Below are 19,139 nucleotides of genomic sequence, written 5' to 3' on the forward strand. Positions count from 1 at the left end.
TGAGGTGGCCCGTCCCAGTTTTCAGCCTGGACCAGGAAAGAAGCTGCCCTGGGAGAAGTGAGAGGCAAGCCGAGGCCCGAGCGTGACTTCCAGGCAAGGCCAGGAGCCCGCACATGGGCTCGGGCATGACTGGCCCAGGGCGGAGGCCACCATCTTTGGGCAGCCCACAGGTCCCGGCCCCTCGTCTGTCGCCTCCAGTAAAGGTGGTCAGACCTCTCCGAGCCAAGCCTAGTCTTGACTTCTGGGAGCTCCAGACCCTCGCCGCGGAAGCTCCACACAAACGTGCTGGAACAGGTCCCGTCTGTGAATGGTTGCATCATCCCACCCACGGCACCCAGCTGACGGCTGCCAGCCCTCCGGGGAATCAGAGGGGCTGGCGGCTCCGACACCCGGACCGGCAGAAAGGCCAGGCTTTACGGAGAGGTCAACACTGAGCCATGACCCCCGTGGGCCAGCCAGGAGCAAGCCCTGGCATGCGGAACCAAAGGGCAACGCTGCTGTGCCCAGGGGCGTTTACATTCCCACCTTTTCTCTCTGCAAAAGCTCGACCTGCCCAGGACAGAGCACACAGGCCACTTTGTCCCCAGAAAGGAAACTCCGGTGCCCCGTGGCTCTGCTGCCTGAAGCCATCCGATGACTTTTGTCCCTCACCTGCAGGGCCTTGCCACCTGCAGCTTTTCAGGTGCTGGCGGGTGGGTCATGGTGAAATCACTGCCTGTGACAGTTCACTCTCTCTAGATGTCTCCCTCTTGACTTTGGCTCTGGGCATAAAGCCCTAAGAGTGAAGGCTGCCGTGTGCCTAACGTTCCCATGACAAAGACACGGGCTGGAATTCTGCAGCATCTCCCCACCTGCTGAGTCACAAGCAGAAGGAGAGCATGCCGGAACGCGCACTCTGCCCTCGGTGCTGAGGCATGACTGCTTTTTTTGCAGAGACCAGCTAATGAAACCAGCACGGCAATCACCAGGTTCCTGTGTGAAATCCCAGATGTAAAGGGAGAACCTGCCTCTCTCAGCTTACTGCTCCGTATCCCTCTCGGTGTCCCCTCTCCCACAATGTCCTTTTGGGGAGATGCTGCTCAGCCGCTGAGTCCCTGTCCAGGGGCACCTCTCCTGTCTCTCCTGTAGCCCCTTGACCTTCTACTGCAGGTTTAGCTTGGGTGACTCCACCCCCCCCACCCCTGCTTTTTTTACATAATCACAATAGGAAAAGATGTTTATCAGTTTTCACAATCAATACAAGATAATTACAACTGCAAGCCATAATGGGAACATGATTAACCTAACAATATAAAATAATTACCATTTGGCGGGGGGCGGGGGGGCAGGCATGAGGCAGAGTGATGAGGTTAGTGGAAGTACATATATGCCCAGGTTTTCATCTGCTCAGCCAGCCTATATCTTTTGGTTGGTGCATTTAATCCATTTACGTTTAAGGTAATTATCAATATGTATTATCCTATTACTGTTTTCTTAATTGTTTGGGGTTTATTTTCTGTAGTTAGGTCTTTTCTTCTCTCGTTTCCTGCCTAGAGAAATTCCTTTAGCATTGGCTATAAAGCTGGTTTGGGGGTGCTGACTTCTCTTAACTTTTGCTTGTCGGGAAAGCTTTTGATTTCTCCATCAAACCTGAAGGAGTGACTCTCCCTCTTTTGGAAGATAAGCTCCTCCAAGGGAGGCACCCTGGCATATTTATTTTTGTCTTCCTAAAGTCTTACATGGTGCCTGGCATAAAGAGGTGTGGAATTAAACGCTGGCCAGTGAGTCAGTGAATCAACCCCCTTGAGCCGTAAGGAACCATGTCCCTTTCAGAGAACCTTCGCTCTGGCCTCATCTCCTGCTGTTCCTGCCGTCTGGGCTCTGTGTCCACTTGCTTTCTCCCCCTTGACCTACTCCTCTCCATCCTGCCTTAGGTCCCGCTCGCTCCCGATCCGTCTAGCTGGAATACCGAGAACCTTCCCTGCCCCGTCCCCGGGGAAACCCCCTACCTTGTGAAGCTTGTCGGCGTTGTCATAGTAACCCTGCAGCTCCTGGTGCAGCACGCGGTTCTCCTCCGTGAGGATCTCCACCATCTGCTGGGCTCGCTCCACGATCGCAAACGCGTCTGGGCCAAGCTGCTGGCTGGGCGAGGCGGCGGGCGGGGGCGGCACGGCCCCCAGGGCCATGGGAGCTGCGAGCGGCAGGGGCACGGAGTGCAGCGGCCCGCTGACCGAGGAGTTCTGCGAGGACACCGGGCTGTGCTGCTGCGCCGTGGACGGGAAAGGAAGCTGGCATGGGCGGCTGCAAGGGAACAGACCAGGGGTCAGAGTCCAGGCCACAGGCTGGGGCTGGGGTAAAAAAGCCCACAGCACAGGCACTGTGGGTGGTCCCAACCCACAGTGATGCTGGGGGTCAGCATCAACGCAGGGTCCAGCTGGGCTGAGAGATGCAGCTTCAACCCTCCATCCCACAGATATTCAGCAATCTCCCTCTGAATCTGCACTGCTCTGGTCATCAGGGAAACGGTGGACCAGACAGACAAGGTCCTTCCCTGCTCTCATGAAGCTTATATTCTTGGAGAGAGAGAGATGGGCACACCACCGAGTGATGAATACACAAAGCTGAGTACTGAAAAGCGACACCTCTACAAGAATCAACCCGAGGGACAGGGACAGGGAATCACTGAGTGGCCAGTTCATAACAGAGGAGTCAGGGAAATGGTCTCTGAGAAGCGGACGCCTGAGCTGAAGTCTGTTGACAGACATGGAGTAAAGAGTGGTTGGGGGCAGCGGGTGGAGAAGCGGGGAAAGTTTTCCAGGTAGACGGATCGGGGGGTGAGCGGGACCTAAGGCAGGATTGAGAGGAGCAGATTAAGAGGAAGAAAGCAAGTGGACACAGAGCCCAGGCGGCAGGAACAGCACAAGATGAGGCCAGAGGAATGGGCATGGGCCTCTGGGAGCCAAACCTGGGAGCCAAGCTCTGGGAGCCAGACCTTCCCGTGGAGTGTGGAGGGGCAGGGGAGGAGCTGTCTTCATGCGAGTAGGGGGGATGTATGTTGGCAAGGAAGGACCAAAGGTGCCCAGTGAGGAAACCCGGGAAAGACTGAAGGCAAAAGGAGAAGGGGGTGACAGAAGATGAGATGGTCAGATAGCATCACCGACTCCATGGAAACGAGTTAGAGCAAACTCTTCAGGAGGCAGTGCAGGACACACGAGTGAGCTGCCATCCGTGGGGTCACAAGGAGACAGATATGGCCTAGTGACTGAACAACAACAGCCAGGTTAAGAAAAACACAGATGTCCCTTGATGGTTCAAACTTTGGTACTAGCTTCTTTACCTGAACCCATGAATTTTCATACCCGATCTCCCCTCCCAAAGGATCCCCACCTCCTGATTCTGTTAACTGGTTTCATAAAAATCCCTGTATTTTCTTCCAGCCTAAGCCAAGGGCTCCTAACAACAACACTATAGTATAAACAGCAAAGACAGTCTTGGCATCTAGTTCTCCAACCATGGCTATCTCTCTCCTGCAGACTTGGGGAAACTGGTGTTCTTGTTTACCCCTTCAACCTTTAGATCTCAGTCTGAGAACTGGGGCACTAAGAATTATCAGCAACCCTCAAATCCCTGACTTTGTTATATCAAAGGGTTGAGCTCCTGCTAGTCCATAACAGTTTCATGTGTTACCTCTGTTCCTTGTGACCCTCCGGGGCCAAATCTCTCAGAGCTACCTCCTTTTATCCTCAGAGGTCATCTGACCTTATATTTCCTTTTAAGTATATTTGCTGCAATGTTTTTGGACCGTGTCACCCTCCATATCTCTCACTGTGCAAGTGTATCTTAGAGCATTAAGCATCTTCTGAATGCTGACTTCTGCAGCTAAACGTCAAACTCTAGAAGAAAGGGTGTCACCTTGGCCCTCCCTACATGGAGATGCAAACACCCCTAAAGATGATGTCAGAAGAAATCCAGGGATCCCTCCAGAGTGACTAACCACAGGCTCTGTTCTGGTAACCAACATCAGAGTGCTCCACCAGGCTCCCAAGTTAGTTTCCAACTAGATCTCCTTACGGTTTTGATCTAGGAGCCCATCCATTTCATGTTAAAATAGCTGGGATCTAAGTTCCCCAAGTCAAAATAGGGAACCATGGAGCTCAAGGTGGTTCTTTACTCCTTAAGGGCCTCTGACTTCAGAAAGGAGTGCTGGGGGTGGGGAGGTGTAAACCCTCCCCCTTCCCTCCCTTTCCACAACTACGATTACTATATGATCTCATTAGAAATAAAACGTTTCTGCATTTTGAAGAATTTGTGCCCCTTCTACACTGAAATATATGTGGATGTGTTGTCCCGTGTGCATGAGGATGTCTGTGTGTACGAGGTCCAACTCCATGGTGAGAGTGAAATGCCCTTGGCTGCCTTTCACAATGCCCAACTTTCATCCCCATCACAGGGACTCCTATCAGTTGTGGACCCAAAACACCACAGGTCCTTTGTGAATAAGTGCATACCAGCAGCCTGGCCAAATCCTACAGTGTATTTTTCATGCAAAGAGGTTACCTTGACAAGAGACAAAATATCACAAATTACACTGCCTCGATCCAAAAACAGACACCAGTTCCCATCTGCAAGTTCTCCCTGCCCACCTCATCCACCACAAACAACAAGCATGGTGGTGTGTCTCTTCGAAGCTGAGGTGGGCACAGAAGAAGCATCAGGGTCCCAGCAGGACTTGCCCTCTGACCCTTAACGCAGGGGCTTCAGGGTGGGGCTTCTACCTTTTGATATTTATTGGGCTCTGGCATTTGGAACTCACAGTCAAGGACGGGCCTATGTTCTCGGTCATCTTCCGTTATATAACAAAAAGGAAGTTTTCATAATGCCAGCCTAAGTCATCCATGATGGTAACTAGCCACCTGAGTGGCAATGCAGGAAAAAGGTTCTTGCCAAGTTCAGGGACAGAAAGAATGGGTTTTTCAAAATAGGAAGTCTTTTATGATAAGTAGAGAACACTGGCTTCAAAAAATAACCCGGTTATACACTCAAAAATACATATTCAAGAGGCATGGTATTACAACGGACGATGTGTAGCCAGGAGAGCAAACCACTGTTCCTTGGCTCCGCTCCTTAGCCACTGTGGGGCGGGTGGGCTCAAAGGTCCGTACAAGGCAGATCTGGATGAGAGTAAATGAAGGGGAAAGAACGGTGGTGGGGGGTGGGGGGAGACACAGGAAAATGTCACACACCATCATATCAGTGCTATGAATCAGGATATCCTTCACTTCCAAAGATAATGCTACTGATCGGCCACCATTAGGATAAAGACGTCTTCGCAATGGGGACACAGAAAAAAAAAAAAAAAAAAGAGGAGACGGGAACCAATATTTATTGAGAAACTACCTTGTATAGAATTCTATGCTGTGCTGTGCTTAGTCGCTCAGTGGTGTCCGACTCTTTGCAACCCAATGGAATTAGCCTGCCAGATTCCTCTGTCCATGGGAATTCTCCAGGCAAGAATACTGGAGCGGGTAGCCATGCCCTCCTCCAGGGGATCTTCCGACCCAGGAGATGAACCGGACTCTTATGCATTGCAGGCAGATTCTTTACCAGCTGAGCTAGCAGGGAAGCCCAGAATTCTATGCCATAATCATCTATATGACTATAGTTTACTTCCTCTATTGGGATTTCCCTGGTAGGGAAAGGGATTTCCCTTTCTCCATTCTCTGGAGAAAGGAACGGCTACCCACTCCGGTATTCTTGCCTGGAGAATTCCCATAGACAGAGGAGCCTGACGGGCTGCAGACCATAAGGTCGAAAAAAGTCGGACACAACTGAGCGACTAATAGTTTCACTTACTTCCTCTGTTAGACTGTGAAGGCAGAGCTGTTACTTGACATCATGTGTCTCGGTATCCTGGGTGCATACCACCACTTGGCTTAAGTTAAAGAACTTAAGGAGTTAATATGTATAAAGCTGGGCACAAATGAAGCATTGGACAAATGTTAGCTATTATCACTATAATTATAATTAGCATCATTTGTATCCCATAGAAGGCTGAGCACTGAAGAATTGATACTTTTGAATTGTGGTGCTGCTGAAGACTCTTGAGAGTCCCTTGGACTGCAAGGAAATCAAACCAACCAATCCTAAAGGAAATCAACCTTGAATATTCACTGGAAGGACTGATGCGGAAGCTGAAGCTCCAATAGTTTGGCCACCTGATGCAAAGAGCCTACTCACCGGATAAGACCCTGATGTTGGGAAAGATTGAGGGCTAAAGGAGAAGTGGGAGACAGAGGATGGGATGGTTGGATGGCATCACCGACTCAATGGACGTGAATTTGAGCAAAGTCCAGGAGACAGTGGAGGACACAGGAGTCTGACATGCTGCAGTAAAGAGTCGGACACAAATCAGTGACTGAATGACAGCAACCCAGAGCTTAGCCCTGAGTGTGGCTTTCATGAGAAATCCAATATTTTTTTTCTGTTACGGCTAACATTTATCGGGCACTTTTGACTCCAGCCACTGTAGTATGCACTGCTACACGCATCATACACCTTGACCTTCATAACTGCCTTATAAAATAAGCATCACTATCAAGTCTCTGTTTAGGTGAGAAAACAAGGCACAAGACGGTATGTGCTAAGTCGCTTCGGTCATGTCTGACTCTTTGCGACCCCATGACCTGCAGCCCGCCACGCTCCTCTGTCCATGGAATTCTCCAGGCAAGAATACTGGAGTGGGTTGCCATTTCCTTCTCCAAAACAAAATAGAACAGAGATAACAGAAAGATAAAGAAGATGCAAGCACAGGCTTTGGGATTCCAGAGCCTGCAGCTCACTCGTTCCCCGAACAGTGCGGGGGAACACAAGGAGGACAGGCAAGGTGCCCTGTGACCCCTGCTGCCAGGTCCCCGCGGCCTAGTCTGAGTGACCACCCTGTCCCTGACTCACACCCTAGCGAAAGCATCAGAGCTTTCTGCAGGTTCGAGACAGCTCAGGGGGAGCATGAAGGCTAGAAACCCGCCCCTGTGTTGTTCTCTTGGACTGTTATTTACCTATTGTCTTTCACAGGTTACTGTCTCTTCTACAGAAGCATTCAACTAACAGTATGAAGGGTCTACACCATCTGCCAGGCAGCACAGTTCATCACCTTCTTTATCCTCACACACACCAAGGCAGGACCACCACCAGGCTCTGCTCCTTTCTCATGGAATCAGAGAAATCTTGGAACACTGAAGAAAGGGATCTTTTCCCACCTGCCACCAAACTATTAAATACATCTGAGCAGGGCTGAAAAAGACTCTTCGCCCCAAGTCCACAGTGAGGTATTAGAAACAAGAATCAAGGAGCATTTAAAGAGCCACATCTGGGATTTCCCTGGTGATCGGTCCAGTGGTTAAGACTTCGCCTTCCTGGAGAAGGAAATGGCAACCCACTCCAGTACTCTTGCCTGGGAAATCCCATGGACGGAGGAGCCTGGTGGCCTACAGTCCATGGGGTCACAAAGAGTCGGACACGACTGAGCGACTTCACTCACTTTATGGCTGATTCATGCTGAGGTTTGACAGAAAACAGCAAAATTCTGTAAAGCAGTTTTCCTTCAATTAAAAAAAATAAATTAAAAAAAAAAAAAAGACTTCACCTTCCAATGCAGAGGGTATTGGTTTGAGCCCTGGTCAGGGAACTAAGATTCCACATGCCTCATGACCAAAAAAATTAAAATATAAACCAGAAGCAATACTGTAACTAATTCAATAAAGACCTTAAAAATGACCCACATCAAAAAAATTTTAATAAAAAAACAAAGAGCCACAATTATGATTCAAAATAGGGTCATACAGGGAATATATATGGGCTGATCTTCCATCATCAATGACTTGGACCATGACTTTAAAAATGACCCACATCAAAAAAATTTTAATAAAAAAACAAAGAGCCGCATCTATGATTCAAAATAGGGTCATACAGGGAATATATAGTGGTCATGTATGGATGTGAGAGTTGGACTGTAAAGAAAGCTGAGTGCTGAAAAATTGATGCTTTTGAGCTATGGTGTTGGAGAAGACTCTTGAGAGTCTCTTGGACTGCAAGGAGATCCAACCAGTCCATCCTAAAGGAGATTAGTCCTGGGTGTTCATTGGAAGGACTGATGCTGAAGCTGAAACTCCAGTACTCTGGCCACCTGATGGGAGGAGTTGACTCATTGGAAAAGACCCTGATGCTGGAAGGGATTGGGAGCAGGAGGAGAAGGGGACGACAGAGGATGAGATGGCTGGATGGCATCACTGACTCGATGGGCATGAGTTTGAGTGAACTCCAGGAGTTGGTGATGAACAGGGAGGCCTGGCGTGCTGCAATTCATGGGGTTGAAAAGAGTCGGACACGACTGAGTGACTGAACTGAACTGAACTAAACTGACGGCCCATCATTAATGACTTGGGTCCGTGGCACATAGCCTGACCCAGAATCTACACTCATTCCTTGCTTCCTAATTTACAACCCTGCCCGACTCACACTCCTGACAACCAAACACCACTGGCCTATGTCATGTTTTTGTTCTCTTGAATTTTTATTTAAATACCATTTAATTTTTCATGCATTATTTATTCTTCCTAATTAGTAGCATGCATGTTTTCTGAGGGTAGAAAATTACGACTTACACTAAATTGGTACCCAGTACATTTTTGTCAATTGATTTGGCCTCAGAGCCCAACAGCAAGTTAGGAGGTCATATATGCTTTATGAACTTCAACACTTTTATTGAGGGAGAGACCTCTGGTATTTATATTTGATCTGGATAATATAGTTAGAATCTCCAGCCATGACACTGCCAATTTAGTAACACAGCTCCATGTCGCTTCCTTTCTCATACACAAAATGCAGCTCAAGACTGAAGTGATAATGTAATGTGGATCAGGGAAGCAAGATCATTGTTGACAGCGACCACTCAACAGTCTCTTTGCTTCTCTTTGCACACAACAAGCCTTTATAAATTAGCTTGTTTACATATTCTCTTTAAAAAAAATTTTTTTTGGCTGAGCCTCAAAGCATGTGGGATCCCCAACCAGGGATCAAACCCATGACCCCTGCATTGGAAGCGTGGAGTCTTAACCACTGAACTACTAGGGAAGTTCCCATAAATAAGGTTGTTTAAACATCTGTATTTACGTTACACCTAATGTACTAAATATGCCATGAATAGCACTTTACCTTCACTGTCATTTCACTCTCACAAGCTCGGACATTCCCTGCTCTCACAACACACATTATTATTCTGTTTTTAAAGTATGCAAACTAAAGCTCAGAGGATTAACAAATCAGAGATCTCAGTCTTTACAAAGCAAAACAGTGGGCTATGAACTGGGGGTTGGAGCTCACATACCTCCACCACAGGAGGGCTATTACCCCATGCTGGCCCAAGACTGCAGTATTCCTTAATATGGGACACTTTTCTCTGCTTCTTTCTAGCCATGTAACCACGGGCAAGTTTTTAATTTCTTCCTCACCTTTAAACGGTGATGATGATAGGATCTACTTCACAGAGTTGTTATGAGAATTAAGTGAGGCCATGTATATAAAGCAGTGCACATAGTGTCTGTCATTGGGAAGGGACTTGATAACTGCTAGCCTGTGTTATTACTATTACACTGCTAATGGGTGTCAGGAGAAAAGCAAAGGGTCACGCACCCTTGGGTGTCCCTTCCTCTTAAAACACACTGTGTGGAGAATCCCAGTCCCTAATACTAAAGCTTCAGCCTGGAAACAAAGCAAATGCTAACACCACAGAAGCTTCCATTTCTGAAGAGATTTCTTGCAATGCAATGCAGAACAGGAGTATAATGTCAAGGGGATGCACATGCATGTCGGGACATTGGCTCTTGAACACAGACCCTCACTTTCTTCTAGACCTGTACTGTCCAGAACACTAGCCACAAACCACATGTGGCTACCGAACACCTGAAATGTGTCTCGTCTGAGCTGAGATGTGCACGAAGCATAAAAAGCACATCCAAATTTGAAGACAGTACAAAAAAGGTAAAATATCTCAGCAGTAGTTTTTTATGATGATAACCTGTTGAAATGATAATACTTTAGATATAATGGGTTAAATAAAACATGTACCTAAATGTATGTTTTAAAATGGATTAACTAACGGTGTGGAAGTTCCTTAAAAAAAACTAAAAATACAGTTACCGTATGATCCAACAATCCTGCTCCTCAGCATATACCCAGTAAAGACAAAATCAATCTGAAAAGACACACGCCCTCCAATGTTCACAGCAGCACGACTTAAAATAGCCAAGACACGGACGAAACCTAAGTGTCCACCCACAGATGAATGGATAAAGAAGACGTGATAAGCGTACATAGTTGAATATTACTCAGCCATAAAAAGAAAGAAATGCCATCTGCAGCAGGATGGACCTAGAGATTCTCATACTAAGAGAAGTCAGACAAACACAAATATATGATATCACCTGTATCTGGAATCTTAAAAAAGTGAAACAAATGACCTGACAAAACAGAAGTAAACTCACAGACACAGAAAACAAACTATGGTTACCAAAGCGGGGAAGGCTTTGGGCGGTGGGCGGGGGGGGGGGGGGGGGGGGGATAAATCAGGAGTTTGGAATTAGCAGAAACAAACTACTATACATAAAACAGACAACAAAGTCTTACAGTACAGCACGGGCAACTATATTCAATAACAGAAAAAACATTTAACATAGTAAGTTTACTGTATAAATGAATCACTTTGCTTTATAGCAGAAACTAACACAAACAACACTGTAAATTAACTATATTCAATTTTTAAAAATGTGTTAACTAAAACATGTTTTTAAATTAATTTCACCTGTTTCTTTTAACCTTGTAAAAATGTGGCTGTGAGAAAAATTTTAATTAGATATCTGGCCCACATTATATTTCTTTTTTAAATGATGTCAACGCCTTTAGTTTAGCATTTTATTTAGCATTCAAAATTTTTTAATTCTCATTGGACTATAGCTGACTTACACTGCCATGTTAGTTTCTTCTGTATAGCAAAGTAAATCAGTTACACACACAGGCACACACACACACACGTTTTAGATTCTTTTCCCATATAGGTCATTACAGAGTATTGAGTAGAGTTCCCTGTGCTATACGGTAGGTCCTTATTAGTCATCTATTTTATACCTAGTGGCGTCTATACGTCAATTCCAATCTTCCAATTTATCCATCCCCCTCCCTCCTCAACAATACATTTCCATTGCTCAGCACTGCTCTAGTTCACACTACATGTACACCAAAAGGCCTCACTTTGGAGACAATTTCAGAATTCAGTGAGCAACAGAGCAATTCACACAAACAGACCAATAGTCCCTACTCTGCTGTTGCTGCTGCTAAGTCGCTTCAGTTGTGTCCGACTCTGTGCAACCCCATAGACGGCCGCCCACCAGGCTCCACTGTCCCCGGGATTCTCCAGGCAAGAACACTGGAGTGGGTTGCCATTTCCTTCTCCAATGCATGAAAGTGAAAAGGGAAAGTGAAGGCGCTCAGCTGTGTCTGACTCTTCGCGACCCCATGGACTGTAGCCCACCAGGCTCCCCCATCCATGGGATTTTCCAGGCAAGAGGACTGGAGTGGGGTGCCATTGCCTTCTCCAGTCCCCACTCTACTAACACCAGATCTACAAGCATCACTGGTGATCAGCAACCTATATTCAAAATATTAGACTATATGTTCTGGGGGCTTCCCAGGTGGCTCAGGGGAAAGCATCCGCCTGCCAATACATGAGACACAGGTTCTGTCCCTGGGACGGGAAGATCCCCTGGAGGAGGAAGCAGCAACCCACTCCAGCATTCTTGCCTGGAGAATCCCATGGACAGAGGAGCCTGGTGGGCTACAGTCCCTGGGTCACAAAAGAGTCGGACACGACTTAGTGACTAAACAACAACAACAATATGTTTATCTACAATTAGGGCATTGTGCCAACATTTAATATGGCTGCGTGATTGACAAAAGTTGTCCAAAACATAACAGGAAAAGAGACATCAATGGATAAACTGATGAAGGATGTGATCGAGTGATTCAAAAGAGAAAATGCAACAGCTAAAAAAATTTCCCAAAGCAAAGTTATTAATACACAACTGAAATCAAAACAACTTTTTTCAATTTATCAGTATTAACAATCAGTTCAATGAGTGTTTACTGAGCTTCAAAGCAAAGATTCTTTAAAATTCTCAAGGCGTGATAAATATTAGGACTTCGCTTGAGTAAAAAATTACAGAAAAATGACTACAAGGAACAATGACAAAAGGTCAGAATGACTCTCTCCAGATGACAAATTCATGGATTTTTTTCACTCTTCATATTTTTCTATTCTTTATGCAATTTCTACAGTGAACATGGGCGGCTATTCAAAAAGTTCTGTACTAATATATAAGTTCATTATAGAAAAGTATGTATTAGCCATGAGGGCTTCCTTGGTGGCTCAGCTGGTAAGGAATGTGCCTGTAATGTGGGAGACCTGGGTTCGACCCCTGGGTTGGGAAGATCCCCTGGAGAAGGGAAAAGCTACCCACTCCAGTATTCTGGCCTAGAGGATACCATGGTGTATAGTCCATGGGGTCACAAAGAGTTGGACGTGATTGACCAACTTTCACTTAAAGAAAAATTAGAAAATAGAGATAAGCCAAAAATCAGCACTGTTATTTTAATAATTAGAGGAAGTAAACAAGATAAAAGAACTTAAAAATGAGGTGAAAATAACAAATGGCTTCTTGGCTGTGAAGAGGTTCAAATTTAAGACTTCTCACTCAGTAAAAATACCTCTTATTTATCTAGAGGTTTCCAATTTAGAGTATTTTCTTATACTTTCTGATTGTGAAAGCAATAGTGAACAGAGAATTTAAGAGTGGTTTTGGCTGGATAATGGAACTGCAGGTAATTTCTATTTCCCTTCTTTATCATTTTTTAGGGAGTGGGGAAGTGGGAGTTATCTTATTACTAGATTTTTGAGACTGAAAGTGTTTCATTAGTCTAAGGAAGAAAATCAGTTACTTTTAGGAAACATCAGCTACAGCAGATTACAGATAAGGAAACTGAGGCTCTGAGAACTTAAGCAGTTTGCTACAAAGTGGAAGAGCCAGGACTTAAAACCCCTCAAATCTTCTTCTCCCAAACCCACAGCTTTCCCACCTGGACCCCTTTGGTGGTGTGACACAGGACTCTTAAGTGTTCAGACTGAGACTAGGCTCTTGGGTAAACTAAGATCCAAACTATTGCTAGGCAGGAGGCATATGGATGGTCCTCTTGTTTGGAGAAGCCACGCATTTAATGCACTGCAGCTGGAGTTGTGTTACATTTCTTGAGAAAGCAACCTAAACTTGACCCCAGCATTTTGAAATTCCCACACCGCAGAGCCGCTCCTCACAATAAACAGGGCATTTTACTTGGCTCATTCAGCCACAATTCAGCTTAAAAATTGTACAAACTCGTAAATTTTAATGCTGGTATTCAAAACACATGTTTAGCTGGTGGAATTTAAAAAAGACACTCCCTGGCCTCATTTTTGTTAAGAGCAACGCATGGTGGTTAATCCAAAAGCTTTGGGTCTGGCTCACCTTTTAATACCACATAGCAATTCATTTTCGTTAACTATCTAAACTGCAAATCAGCACTTTGGAAACACAGTCTGAAAATCCCCCTTCCTCCTCCAGCCATTTCCAACTCAGAGTGAGTGGGGGCCACCGAACATTCTCTGTTGTACTGTGCAGCCCATTTGAGACCTCACACCCACCCAGAGTAAAGCTGCTCTTCAGCCCCAGTCTTTGCGCTTATTCACTCGGTAAACTGCACTCTGGCCGCACCGCTGGCTCGGTGTGGGTCCCTGGCGAGAAGCATGGGTTCTCTCTAATCAGCCACATGGGCTCCAGGACTCTGTCCTCTTCGCTCCCTCCCTACACCCTGCACTGTCTTTTGACACGTTCCCAGGGAGCATGGGGCTTCCCTGGTGGCTCAGATGGTGAAGAATCCACCTGTAATGCAGAAGACCCAGGATCCACCCCTGCGTCGGGAAGATCCACTGGAGGAGGGCATGGCGACCCACTCCAGTATTCTTGCCTGGAGAATCCCGTGGATGGAGGAGCCTGATGGGCTACAGTCCAGGGGTCACAGAGAGCTGGACACAACTGAAGCACCTGAGTATCACAGAGCATCAGGAACTTTGACTCTGTGCTAAATAAAACCAAATCAGGAGGTTTTTTTAGAGGAAAATTCATAGTGAATTTTCTAAGGAAAACATGTGTGATGTGGGAGGCTGAGCACACCACAGGGTCCCTCCATGAATTCGGGAAACCACGAGCCCCCTGAACTGATGGGGCCGGTGAAGAGACGAAGCAAGCGTGTTCTGTGGAAGGGGATCCATGGCACCACTGGCTCTGACGTCATCTCTCTTTTTTTTTAATATTTATTTCGGGGATCTTTGTTGTGGCATTTGGAATCTTTAGTTGCAACATGCAAACTTAGCTGTGGTGTGTGAGATCTAGTCCCCGGTATTCATTCGTGCCTTCACTTCCATTAACGGGACAGACCAGTCAGTCCTAAAGGAAATCAATCCCGAATATTCATTGGAAGGATTGATGTGGAAGCTGAAACTCCAATACTCTGGCCACCTGATGCGAAGAGCTGACTCATTTGAAAAGACCCTGATGCTGGGAGGGATTGCGGGCAGGAGGAGAAGGGGACGACAGAGGATGAGATGGTTGGATGGCATCACCGACTCGATGGACATGAGTTTAAGCAAGCTCCGGGAGTTGATGGGCAGGGAGGCCTGGCGTGCTGCAGTCCCTGGGGTCACAAAGAGTCGGACATAACTGAGTAACTGAATAACAACAATAATAAGAACAATGTACAGACTGTAAAGCCAAGTCATGACTTCTGGAAGTGCTGTTTCCCCAAAATGTGTCAGTCAATGCTTCCTTTTCTTTTTTTTTAAATCTTAATTCTTCATAGAACAACCTGTCCAGTTCTCACCGGGTCCTCATTTATGCTCATTTCCACTTTCAGGAGAAGGAAGAGGAAGAATGGGGCAGGACAGAGCTGACCTGCATCCATGGCTGCCTCACAGTCCCTGGAGGCCCCCACTGCCACCTCAGCAGGGCCAGGTCGCCCGAGCCCTTCCCCAGCCTCACTAGCTTCCTCACGAGAAAGGTCAAGGTTTGGCCACCTGAGGCAAGGAGCTGACTCATTGGAAAAGACCCTGATGCTGGGAAAGATTGAGGGCAGGAGAAGGGGACAACAGAGGATGAGATGCTTGGCTGGCATCACCGACTTGATGGACATGGGTTTGGGTGGACTCTGGGAGTTGGTGACAGACAGGGAGGCCTGGTGTGCTGCGGTCCATGGGGTCACAAAGAGTCGGACACGACTGAGCGACTGAACTGAACCGATGAAAGTCAAGGAGACCCTGACTAGTGGCCTCTCCATGGGGTTTCCCACAGGAAGAGACCATAACCTGCCACACATCTCCCATGGTCTGCGGATCAGAGCAGGTGAGAGAATTCATGAGCTATGGTAAATCAGTAATGAAGGTCAGAACTCCAGGTTCTTACTCATCCTAAGCTCTGTGCTCTTCAGACCTTTCCATGTCTAGACAAAACGCAGTGAAGTCTTAACAGTGTGTGATGGGTGGGATGAGAGCGCTGAACATACTGAGCCCGCTTTTGCAGCTCGAGGCCAGAACATGAGCCCAGTGATCTCAGACAAAGGCCTCCCTGACTCAAGGGTCGTCCATGATGCACTGACCCAACAGCCGGCAGCTTCCGAAACCATCACCGTTAATGACAAGCTGATAACCTGTTACGCACAAAGGAAGGTGACAGTCAAGTTAAAGGGAGACCTGCTCTTCTCTGGGTTTCCCAGGTGGCTGAGTGGGAAAGAACCTGCCTGCCAATGCAAGAGCCACCAAAGGGACGGGTTCGATCCCTGGGTCTGGAAGGTCCCCTTCAGGAGGGCATGGCAACCCACCCCAGTATTCTTGCCTGGAGAGTCCCATGGACAGAGGAGCCTGGTGGACTGCAGTTCACAGGGCTGCAAAGTTGGAAATGGCTGAGCACGCATGCAATGGCTCTTCTTTTGGGTCAAAGATAGCTTGAACATCACACCGTGCTGAGCTTCAGATCCAGTCCTTGGAGCTCAGGCCACAATGAATGTGTCTGAAGCACGGCTGGTGTGGACACAACTCTGTTTACCCTGCTAGCCAAAGGCTGCCCTGGGGGAGCCACGCTGGCGAGCCGCGGCCAGGCTCACAAAGGCACCTTGTAGCTCTGGGGCTGAGCCTCAGTGGTCTGCCTGTCACATCTTCCAGGGCATTTTGATGTGTCATGTGGACCCAGCTGCCAAGCCCAGCAATCAGCTCAAATCCTTCAGACAGTTCTTCTTTTTGATGTCATCACATCGAAACACATGATGCCGCCCACAAATACTTTGGCAGCCCTCCAGGATAGCTTCCTCCTTGCCCTTCCTGTCTTCCACTCACAGCATACCTACTGCCAAATGACAAAAAGCAGCAAGACCCCTTTATGCCCTGCCACGTAACACAGAATAAAGCCCAAGAGAAAGAAGGAGACTGGGAATATTTCCACTATCGATCAAGCTCTAGATCGATCTAGATCAAGATCTAGATCAAGCAGAGTTAAATGATTAAGGAAAAAAAAAAGGTAAACTATCACAACCCAAACTCTGATATGATTCTGCAATCACTACCATGGATTATTTAACTCTGGCAAATCAATGTGCTAATAACCACAGATTTGAAGACATATTTTTCCTCTTCAAACCTGATAGCTTTTACATTTCAATTTCTCTTTGGCTTTAGGAATCATAAAAGGGTGAGAACAAGAGCTCTCCCAGGCTGCACTTGGATACCCCAGTGGGGTCACTGTGTTGGCTGCGTCCTGCTGCCTGTCAGGGGCCTGCAGGTCGGTACATTGCTTCAAAACTGCCACACTGCCACCGAAGGCAGGGAAGCGTGTCAGCAGCTGCCAAGTGAGTGACAGGCCAGCTCACTCTCTCTGCCAAGGCCCAGTCACTCTCTTTTCAGAAGCTGTACAGCCAAAGTAGGCCCTGCACCCAGCCATTGGGGTCACTCGGGAAAAGCTCAGCTCATTTGATTTAGAATCTGATAAATAAAGCCTCTGGGGAGAATGAAGACACAGCCATAATAGGCAGTGACCCACTTGTCTTCTCTTATGCTCCACACTCTCCCCAGGCAGAGCAAGCTCAGAAACATCTAAACTCTAGCGATTTCCAAATGGGTATCTCCAGAGCCAACTTCTCTCCTGAGAGTTTGCTTTCCAACTGCCTTATTTCCAACAGTGTCCATATCTAATCAGTCATTAAATGATGTCAACTCTATTTCTCTTAGCATATAATGCTCCTCCATACCTATGGCCTCAAAGCTGGGCTACCCTCACCAGGTCTTATCTGGACACAACTGACCCCATCTCTGGTGGTCCTCATGGCCTCTAGGTTCCTCTTCCTCTAATTCATCATTTGCTGCCATTAAAATCAGCCTAGTAAACATCAACACAGTCTTTACTGAAAAGCACTGGTTCTTGCAATTGTTTATGGATAAATTCTGAACTCTTTAGTATGACACTCAAAGATCTTCATCAACTGGTCTCAATTTCCTTGTCCAAACACAGTTTCTGCCACTTCCAACCCCGCCATGGTCTGTATGACTGCAGCTCATGCCAGACAAAACCTCCTAAGCTTTGGTCTGAAGAAATGGCCTTTCCCCTGCATAGTACCTCCTGCTACTTCACCTCTACCCCACAGCTCTTATTTATTCTCAAGACCCAGCTCAAAGGTCACCTCCTCCGTGCAGCTCTCCCCAAGCCCTTCAGCTGTGAGTCATACTGCTCTCTCCAGTTCCCGAATGCTCTCTGCACCTTTCTATCCTAAAATAGCACCCTGCAGCCCAAGGATCTGTTCAGATGCTGGCTTCCCTGAGACGATGCTGGGAGGACCCTGAGGGTGGAAACTGTATCTTTATCTCTGAACTGAGTACAGGGCTGCACAGACTACACACGCGATAAGTGTTGTTGAATCCATCAGTCGAAGGAATTAGGACGATGGAGGGAAAAGGGTTTGAGAGCCAGGATACCTGAGCCTCACTCCAGCTGCCTCAGAGTTGAGTACTGCAGGAATTGAGTTTCTCATCTCTTGAATAAACAGAGCGTCTTCCCTGGTGGCTCAAACACTAAAGAATCTGCCTGCAATGTGGGAGACCCGGGTTCAATCCCTGGGTCAGGAAGACCCCCAGGAGAAGGGCATGGCAACTCACTCCGGTATTTCTGTCTGGAGGATCCCATGGACAGAGGAGCCTGGTGGGCTACAGTCCACAGGGTCACAAAGAGTTGGACACAACTGAGCAACTAACACTTTCACTTTTCTGTTGAATAAAGGGGTGAGGTGAATAAAATGATTTCTAGGTCCCTTTAGCTGCTCTGTTCTAGAATTCAGACATTTTCCTCTGAAATCTACAATGAAGAAAGACTGTATAAAACCCCATGGTAATAACATGTTCCAGGAGTTTGGACACTCTCCACAAAGCCAGCCAGGAAAACCGCTGCTCCTCTAGACCACTGGGCCAAGCTCCCCAGGGACAGCCCGCAACAGAGGCTCCGCCCCAAGCTCAGAAATCCCCACCCGCCTTCTGGGACACCTGGAGAAAATCCCTGTTGACCTCTATTATATTGCAATCTATATATTTTGGCCAAAACGCTGCTTAGTAAATACTGTGCACAGACAAAAAAAAAAAAAAACAAAACTGATGACAAAAACCTAATATGCCTTAAAATAATGAGTACTAAAACATGAGTGAAACCACAAGGCTTACTGTGGAAACAGTATGAAGGTTTCTGAAAAAACTAAAAATAGAACTACCATATGACCCAGTAATTCCACTCCTGGGTATATATCTGAGAAAAATAAAAGCATTAATTCAGAAAAACACATGCATCCCAGTATTCAGAGCAGCATTCTAGGTGGCTCAGTGGTAAAGAATCTGCCTGCTAATGCGGGAGACACAGGTTTGACCCTTGTGTCGGGAAGATCTCCTGGAGGAAAAAACGGCAACCCACTCCAGTATTCTTGCCTGGACAAGAATCCCA

General features: G+C 46.9%; 1 protein-coding gene across 4 annotated transcripts in view; it reads right to left on the reverse strand.

Moving 5' to 3' along the window:
* Positions 1-19,139, reverse strand: part of AMOTL1 (angiomotin like 1) — a 207,836-nt gene that overhangs the window by 64,299 nt on the left and 124,398 nt on the right. For all 4 annotated transcript variants that reach the window (XM_043482715.1, XM_043482717.1, XM_043482716.1 and 1 more), the window contains one exon: positions 1,989-2,280. In XM_043482715.1, coding sequence (XP_043338650.1) covers positions 1,989-2,280 — 292 coding nt within the window. The remainder of the gene's footprint in view (positions 1-1,988; positions 2,281-19,139) is intronic.

The sequence above is a fragment of the Cervus canadensis genome, chromosome 11, assembly GCF_019320065.1.
Source record: "Cervus canadensis isolate Bull #8, Minnesota chromosome 11, ASM1932006v1, whole genome shotgun sequence".
NCBI classification, from domain to species: domain Eukaryota; kingdom Metazoa; phylum Chordata; class Mammalia; order Artiodactyla; family Cervidae; genus Cervus; species Cervus canadensis.